Source organism: Camellia sinensis, chromosome 5 (genome assembly GCF_055761805.1).
Source record: "Camellia sinensis isolate YWXY chromosome 5, ASM5576180v1, whole genome shotgun sequence".
In the NCBI taxonomy this organism is placed as follows: Eukaryota; Viridiplantae; Streptophyta; class Magnoliopsida; order Ericales; family Theaceae; genus Camellia; species Camellia sinensis.
In genome coordinates this window covers 156468805-156477578 of record NC_138965.1, presented here as the reverse complement: position 1 = coordinate 156477578, position 8774 = coordinate 156468805, and the positions used below count along the sequence as shown (strand labels likewise).

The following is an 8774-nucleotide window of genomic DNA, read 5'->3' as shown; positions in this document are numbered from 1 at the left end:
CTACATTGTATGAGGGAAGATGTTTTGGGTGAGATTCTTTCAAAAGATGAACGGGTGCCTATTTTTGGTGAAAAACCTAGAAATTTGGGATTTTTGAAAGGGGTTGAGAATCTATGAATTTTTTTTTTTTGTTACTCGTTAATGTGCCAAAATGAATGAATAATTGGAAAATTTCCTATTGTTATATATAAATGACAAATTTCATGGACTATGAGAATTGTTGATTTTTGAAGTTGTCGTTCAAAATGTTGATATAGTCATGAAATGACTAAATCATTGAGAATGCATGAAGTGTGAAAATGTTGCTACTCAATGATGGATTTAAATGAATATATGGCTATCTTGTGAAATGGAATTAAAAAAAGAAATGGGAATTGTGTGTGGAATAATTGAAAATGGAAGGGCGTTTCATGGCATTGATAATTGTTGCATTGGTATTTCCATACTTTTGTTTGTTACAAATTTTGAACTAAGGTTTGAAACCTTTGCATTGATAGAAAGAATGATTGTGAAACAAGATCTCATTGTTTGGTTTATGGGGCAAATGTGTTGGTAAGTCCAGATAAGGGGTGTAGATGAAATTGATTAAGTTGGCCTGAGTGTCCAGAGTGAAAGATCGACAACACGCGTGGAGGAGGTACCACGTGCCTTCCAGTTAGCTACCAATAAAGTGGGGATTTGGTAGTGCTAGTTATGCCTACTTACAAACACCAACTTAGTGATTACCTAAGTCGTATTTACCGCCTCTTGAACTTAATTTAAATTGTTAAATCTTGTTGAAATTTTAAGATTTCATTGTGCATGATTGTTTTCAGAAGATGAAAATGAGATTTTTATTTAAAGGCATGGCATAGCATGTATATCCCATTTCATGAAACTTGTATAAAATGTATATACTTTGTTAAGAATTTCTTATTGGACTTTATGCTCACCCTATGGGATTTTGGTGCAGGTAAGGATGTTGTGATTCCGCCAAACTAAGGGTGTGGATATATGTGTTGAGAGCACAAGGCTTTTATTTTGTTGTGATTGTAATATTTGCAAGCCAAGGGCTATACTTGTATGGGTTCGAGCAACCATTTTGTGTAACCGGGCTTAAACCTTGGACTTTGTGGCCTTAGAGGGCATTTATTTATTTTGACTAAATGTCTTACATGCTATAGATTCATGTATCGAAGCCATTGAATGTATATCCGCATGTGGGACTATTTTGTAATCACCTTATGATAATATATTCAAGCGTTGGAGAATTACTTCTATTATCATAAAGAGTGGTCACTACAAGAATTAACACTTTTGGCAACAAAAAAATTGGTCGCTAAAAGTCCATTTTTGGTCGGCAAAAGTTATCCGCGACCAATTTTTTTGGTCGCCACTTTGGTCGCCAATTGAGGGTCGGCAAAAGTAATTCGCGACCAAAATTTTGGTTGGTCGGCAAAAGTTGGATTTGCCGACTAAATTTTTGGTCGCTAAATATTTAATTACCGCGACTAATTCATTTTGTCGCTAAAACACTTTGGTCGCGAAAAGTGATATTTTCCCGACCAAATATCTTAGTCGCTAATTGGCACATTTCGCGACCAAAAAGTTTGGTCGCCAATTATCACATGCAACGACCAAAAAGTTTGGTCGCCAATTGTGACATTCCACGACCAAAAAATTTGGTCGCCATTTGTTACTTTTCGCGACCAAAACTTTTGGTCGGCAAAAGTGAGTTTCCACGACCAAGAGCTGTTTTGGTCGGCAATAGATGTATTTTTTGCGACCAAAACTCTTGGTCGGCAATTGTCATTTTTTGCGAAAAAAAATTATTTTGGATGCCGCGACTAATAAATTGGTCGCCAAAGTAGGAAAACAATACACCTGTAATTCCTAATAATTCATTCAATCCATAATAAACCTATAAGTTTAAAGCATCATTCAAATTAACTGAATCATTAACATTCGACACAATACATAATTCATTAACATTCGACACAATACAACTATTCTAAGTTTTCATTCACAAGTCACATCCATCTAACAATTTGAAACATAACTATTTGTTATCCATGCGCAGCTATCAACAAATAAAACTACTAATATTTGTTATCCATACATATCCATCCAAAAATATTTAATCCTCCCAAAAATGCTCATACTGCCAAGTAGTCTTGTACAATTTAGCTTCGTGACCTTGTTAAGAAAAACGCTAGAACTTTCTGCCTCCCAAACTCTCCTTCCAAGATTCAGATTGTCTGACCACATTCAGTTGCTTCACATGCAGAAGAGCAGCATCTTGATTCAGCCTTCCCAAAACTGGAAACTTGTCATCCTGATATGAAGCCTGATGGCATAGTTTCTAAAGTAGATGATGCTCCTCCAATGCCCGAGGAGAGAGCAATTAGCTCAACTCCGACAGTGGACAATCTAGAGGCTACTAGCTTTACAAAGCATCAGTTCTCAGGAATATCAGAAAATATTTCCCCACATGAACTTGATTCAGCAGAAGTGGGTTTTTCATATTCTAGAGAGAAAAATCTTGATGTGGCTTCCAATGCAGCAGATTGTGAAGAATCGGGTGGATTCTCCACTGACATGGATATCATTGGAAAGGATGATAGCAGCCTTAAATTTTCACTTGATTTTCAAAGATCTCCAAATCCTCCACCAGTTCCCGATGTGCATTTAGATGATGTAGTAACTGAAACTGTTCATTCGGAAGTTGTGATTGTGGCTACTGCTGTTGTTGGCTCGCATTGTGATGATAATGAAGGCGACAACAAATCTTTTTCTACCAGTCCCACAAAATTGCAAGAAGAATCTATTACTATTCTCGAGGATTTACATCAAAATGGTATGGAAATCAATGAGGCATGTTCCCCAGAGCATTTTCAAGAATCTTGCACAGAAAAGGAGGTGGATCAACAGGCAGTTGCTTCATCAAATTTGGACTCTGTTTTGTCAATACAATTTCTTGTGATGATTCTAATTCAGAATTCCTCAACAGTGTTATTGACTCTTCTACGGTTGCAACATCCAGAAACAGTCTGCATATTGCTGATGCTACCACAGTCCCATTGTCTTCAGATCAACATGACCAAGATTCAGAGTCAAAATCTGCCCAGAAGATTAATGCTATTGAGATTGCAAAAGATACTGTATCTTCACCTACCCATCATAATGCAGAGCTAAAAATGCATATTGCTGATGCTACCACAGTCCCATTGTCTTCAGATCAACATGACCAAGATTCAGAGTCAAAATCTGCCCAGAAGATTAATGATATTGAGATTGCAGAAGACACTGTATCTTCACCTATCCATCATAATGTAGAACTAAGAACTCCATTGGAACAAAAGGTTGAGTTACAAGATGATCAATTTGATGTGGAATCATGGGGTGAGCAAGATTCAAAATCAAAATCTGCCCTTCAGATTAATGTTATTGAGAAAGCAATCTCAAATATTCTATGGTTTGCTTGATAAAATCAGAGGCATCCATAGCTGTGCAAATAGGCTTTACAAGCTCATTATTGCGCCGCTTTTTACTGAAGCGTTCCCTCCTCAAGTTTAAGCTTGGAATATTAAAGGCGTTGCCAGTCTGCAAAAATTAGACAAGTAGTTAAGTAAATACCATGTGAAGAAACTTGTGTATGCTCTGGTTCAAGGAAGGAGAAAAAATAAAAAAGCATAAGATATCGAAATCTAATCACTTGCAAAGAATACAGAAAATAGGATGAATAAGTACTCAACACATAACTCAAGTATTTAAAGTTGAAACTATATATTCTCAGGCTACAAAACTTGACTGACAACAGCTACATATGAATAGCATTATTTATAATCTTCAACCAAATAACTATCTCCTAATATTTATTAAAATACAAATACAAGCAAGTCCATGATGAATTATAAGAGCATAAGCCCTGATTGGATTACTCACCCATCAGATTAAAAGCTAAACAGCCATCAGTCAAATAAGTATGTACTTCAATTAACTTGCTTCTAAGTAAACTCAACCAAAATATAGTCCAATAACAAACACTAGAAACCTGTATGCTATAGACTATTATTGATAAATGACATCACTGTACCTATCAAATAATCAACAAAAATTTAATTCGAGTATGTTCAGATAGTTTAAATAAATAATAAGCAAAAGAGAAACCGACCTTTACCAGGTCATCACTACCTTCACCCTGCTGTGAGAAGTAGTTATTTAGTACATCCAGGCGATGCGAAAATTGAACAAAACCCTGCCTTAAGCAACATAGTTCTTGTTGTAGTATATTATTACGTTATATTTCAAACTCAGCAACTTTTTTTGCATGTTTTACTTGCTTCTTTTTAAACTTTAGTTTTTTTCTCTGCAGCTTCATTATAGCAGTTTCAGAATTCATATTTTTATCGGGCAGAACAGCAGGAGCCTCAACCAATGTTCTAGAGGACACAAGTTCCAATATCTCTTTCTGTAGTTCCTCTATTCTTCGCTTATTATCCTCTAATTGCTGAGCTAACTGATTCGCACAATGTCTTTCTTCCATGGCCGCCTTCTTATTTGTTTCTGCAACCTTTCTCTGCTCTTCTGCTTTCCTTGTCTCTGAATCTGCATGCTTTTTTTCTCTGATCACCTATTGTTTTTCTTCCTTGAGCCCTTTGTTTACCTGTTCAGACTTTAAGTACTCCAAAACCAACTTCGACTCATCAGCTTCTCTCTCTAATATCTCCGTTCGAAGCCCACCTTTCACTTCTGCAGCTTCAGCATTCATGCATTTATCAGGAGCCTCAACGAACTTTCTCAAGGGTACGAGTTCATCTGTATCCCTTTGTAATCTCTCAATCCTTTGTCTATGCTCTTCCACCTGCTGAGACAAATAATCTGCATGACACTTTTCATCCATGACCTTCTTCTGATTAATTTCTGCAAACTTCCTTAGCTCTTCTGCTTTGGCCATCTCTGAATCTGCACGTTTTTTCTCTGTAATCACCTTTTTCTTTTTTGCCTCAATCTTTTTGTTTGCCTCTTCAGACTTGAATGTCTCCAAAACCAATTTTGATCTTGCGTCATCGGCTTCTCTCTTTAACTTCTCCAACTGAATAAGATTTTCCTCAACCTTTTTTCGTTCAATATCAGCAAGTCTCCTTTCTTCAGCAGCACTACTTTTTCTTGCCGGAAACCCACCTTTCACTTTTGCAGTTACATCATTCATACATTTATCAGACAGGTCATCAGGAGCCTCAACCAACTTTCTCAAGGATACAAGTTCATCTATCTCCTTTCGTAATCTCTCAATCCCTTGTCTATGCTCTTCAACCTACTGAGACAGATTATCAGCACGACATTTTTCATCCATGGCCTTCCACATCAATCTCTCAATCCCTTGTCTATGCTCTTCAACCTGCTAAGAAGAGAATAATTTTTCAAAGATCCCCACTTTACCATGGATTGGACAATTAGAAGAGTAATAAGATAAATGAAGTGACTAGAGTCACTAGAAGAAACATGTATAAATGGATGCACACATGCATATATACATGTATATAAGCATCACATTATGCTTCTTTTTATCAGGCCTTTTCTTTCTGGTATATATATCTACCAATTCACAAAAATCCTTCTCATAAGAAGATGGGGATGATGTTCTACTATGCTTTACCTGTGCATATCAAAAAATGAATAGGAAAGATTACTGCAGGAATGAATAGATGGATGCACACATGCCCACGCATGAGTCACCTTAGTTTCAGAAAATTTATAGATATTTATGTATAGAAATTCTGGAATTGAAATACCCAAGGTCTAGAGTCAAAATGCAGAAAAAATCATTAAGTGCTACTTTAAACTTCTTATTAATGCATAAAAATGCAATAAAAGAATAAAAACATACCACTATTCCAGAATCTGCCCATGACAAGAGACTTTCCACTATTCCAGACTTGGACACTGCAGGAGAAATACAGACATGAAAAAAAATCACTAGAGTTTTGGTGAAAATAAAACAGGGTTTGGAAAGTTGATTAATAGGACTCACATGAAGATGATTTGTGAATAAATATAGCTTGGTTTCTGGTCTTATTATGAGTTTATTTCCTTAATGTTGCTGCTTTTCATGTTTATAAGAGATTTTAACTTAAAAATTCATAAGTGATTTATTGGCCACCACGTTTTCCAAAAAATTCTACCGAGAGTTAATCTACAATTGTGTGAGAGGTCTTGATTGTCTTGAATTTGACTGAGGTGGCTTTACGTACTATAGATTACAAAAACCTGATCCATATACCCACAATAGTATGTTGGGATTGAAGCTTATTGAGTTGATTCCTTGACATTAAATATGCATGCCTATCTTATATTTTAACCTGCAATTCCAGAGTTTGCTCATCAAGAGAGGACTTCAAGGTCTGAACATGAGCCCATTTAATATGCATGCCTATCTTAGTACATATATATAGCATTTAGAATGTGGCCTCATTGGAGTATGAGCGAAAATATCATTAACTGAATTTATTGCTTATTCTTGGTCTCTAGAATACACTCCCATGCTCAACAGTTGCTGAGCATTATTCATTTAAATGCACATTTTGATTGTGGAGAAGCCATTGAAGCCAGAATTTTTAAAATCACTAAATTAAAAAGATGTTAGCTCCATGAAACATATGCAATTGGAAGGCTGGATGAAAATCACTAAAATCACTAAAATATCATTTGGAAGGCTAGAAAATTACCTCATGAAATCTGACGACTTGTTCGAGTCTTGGGTGAATTAGAAAAAGAAATCATGGATGAGGGTGAGCGGTCACTGAAAGTAGATACGTGACACGTCGGTTTTACTTTCACATTATCCACATTCTTATGCAGAGAACCCTGAGAAAGTGGACTTTTTTTTGCAAGGGTTGGACATCCTTGGAGATCCAACACTCGTTTCAAGAGCCCTTCTTTTCGTAATAGAGTCAAATTCTAAATTGCCCGCTGGTCTCTTAGCACAGATGCGTGAAATTGAACCAACTTTGTCTCGTCTACTTTTCTCAACATCTGAGCCTTTAGCGTCCAATTCCACACGAGTTCTAATATTGGTATTTAGATTTCCAGCATTTTGGAGGTTTTTATTTGAGGATGGACCTTGCGGAGTCCTACCTACTTTTTCCAATTTATTTTGCTTCTGTTTCTCAATTTCTTCCTGAAGCAAGCAATCTTCACACATCCAATTGCCTTCAGGAACTTTTTCCATCCTAACACCCATGCAGTAACTGATTGATTGAAAATAAAACAAAATGTGAATGTTCACATTTCAAAGAAACGAATAAGAGAAGATACCAAATGAACTACAGTAACACTAGTAATGTCTAAGTGACAAATCATAAATGACTTACGTGTGCTCTACCCCATCACTGCACTTGCTACAAGTTGCAAGAAAATCCTCCCGACCAGCATCACCACAGATATCACAGTCTTTTACCTGTTTCACCATGGGCACCAACTAAGCAATGTTATTCTAGCGAGTCAATCACAATAAGAAAGAATAGATATTACTCAAAGCAATATAAGTACAAAGCAAGTAAAGGCTAATAGACGTAAGAAAAAAATGAAAGAAATGAAGATAGCATGCCTTCACCAACATGAAAAATGTAATATATACATTGTTTATTGACCTTGCATTAGTAGAATCTTATTACCATAAGACGTATTATTTGTGGTTATAGTATTTCCACCCTCTTTCACTTACCATATATCAACAGCCAAAAGTCACAAAAATATGTATGTTGTGGATATATATATACACGCAAAAAAGCCAACCAACTCATGATGCGGACAGAGTGTCAGTGCCATCCACTGATGCAAGGCACCCTAAAAATTCCTTAGGTTTGCAGGCTGAACCACAAGAGCAAATGGTGGATCAAGAAATTACAATAAGGCATATAAAGCTAAGGTTTGCACAACAGTGGCTTTCAAGACTACAGTTCAGATTCTAGTAATTAAAATTGTTGTCAACGATTCTTTTACAAGAAAACAAAGATAAAAGGAATCAAATAGAAAAGACAAAGGAATGAGCAATGTACCCTTTAGAGCACTTGGAAGGCTGGATGAAAACCTGGAGTGCAGAATGGATCGTAAACACTCTTGAATTAGGGCACTACTCTCTGCAACAACATCAGGAGAGACATTTCCCAAAAATCTTTCTGGATACCCGTTCGACAGAGGACCAGGTAGAAAGAAGAATCCAGCCTTGCCCAGTAAACAATGTCTTCAACCGACGATCGAGAGTGCAAAAATCACGGTACCGTATGCATACGTATGCTTTTGGCGAATACCCAGCAACAACCACAGCAGCGAATACCCAGCAATCGCTCCCTTTGTGTGAGAGAAAGACAGAGGGCGATGGCGATGTGCGACGGATGTGAGCAACGGTGGTGAGGGACTTCGGTGAGCTAGAGAGAGTGGGCACCGATTGAGAGAAAGAACACAGAGAGGGAGAGGGCGGACCGAGACACAGAGCGAGATAGAGACAATGGAGTTTAGGGCTTATGACCAAATCAAAATTTCTGCTTATGACCATAGGAAATATTTTGTATAAGCGGACAATCCATCATACATGTTACCACTGCATCACTTTGCAGAATGCAGAATGCATGAAAGACAAATCAACATGTTCTTAATTTAGTAACCATTTAACATGAGGCTAGCTTGAGTTAGGCTTTTGCAGATCATATTAAAAGAGTTCATGAGGAAGTGAGGGAATCAATCACTATTAGTATTGAATCCTATGCAACAACCAATCACATCTGCCATCACTA

General features: G+C 36.8%; 1 protein-coding gene across 2 annotated transcripts; it reads right to left on the bottom strand.

Moving 5' to 3' along the window:
- Window positions 1–4348: 4348 nt before the first annotated feature.
- LOC114320088 (uncharacterized) lies at window positions 4349–7339 on the bottom strand. Of its 2 annotated transcripts, none has more exons than XM_082867848.1 (3): window positions 6708–7339; window positions 5870–5925; window positions 4349–5383 (listed from the first exon to the last, which is right to left on the bottom strand). In XM_082867848.1, exon 3 carries the CDS (start codon window positions 5189–5191, stop codon window positions 4613–4615), a length of 579 nt encoding a protein of 192 aa, XP_082723974.1. In that variant the 5' UTR covers window positions 5192–5383; window positions 5870–5925; window positions 6708–7339; the 3' UTR covers window positions 4349–4612. The 2 variants fall into 2 exon arrangements, with proteins under 2 accessions (XP_082723974.1, XP_082723975.1); XM_082867849.1 differs by having other exon boundaries at window positions 4349–5380.
- Between the last annotated feature and the right edge of the window lie 1435 nt (window positions 7340–8774).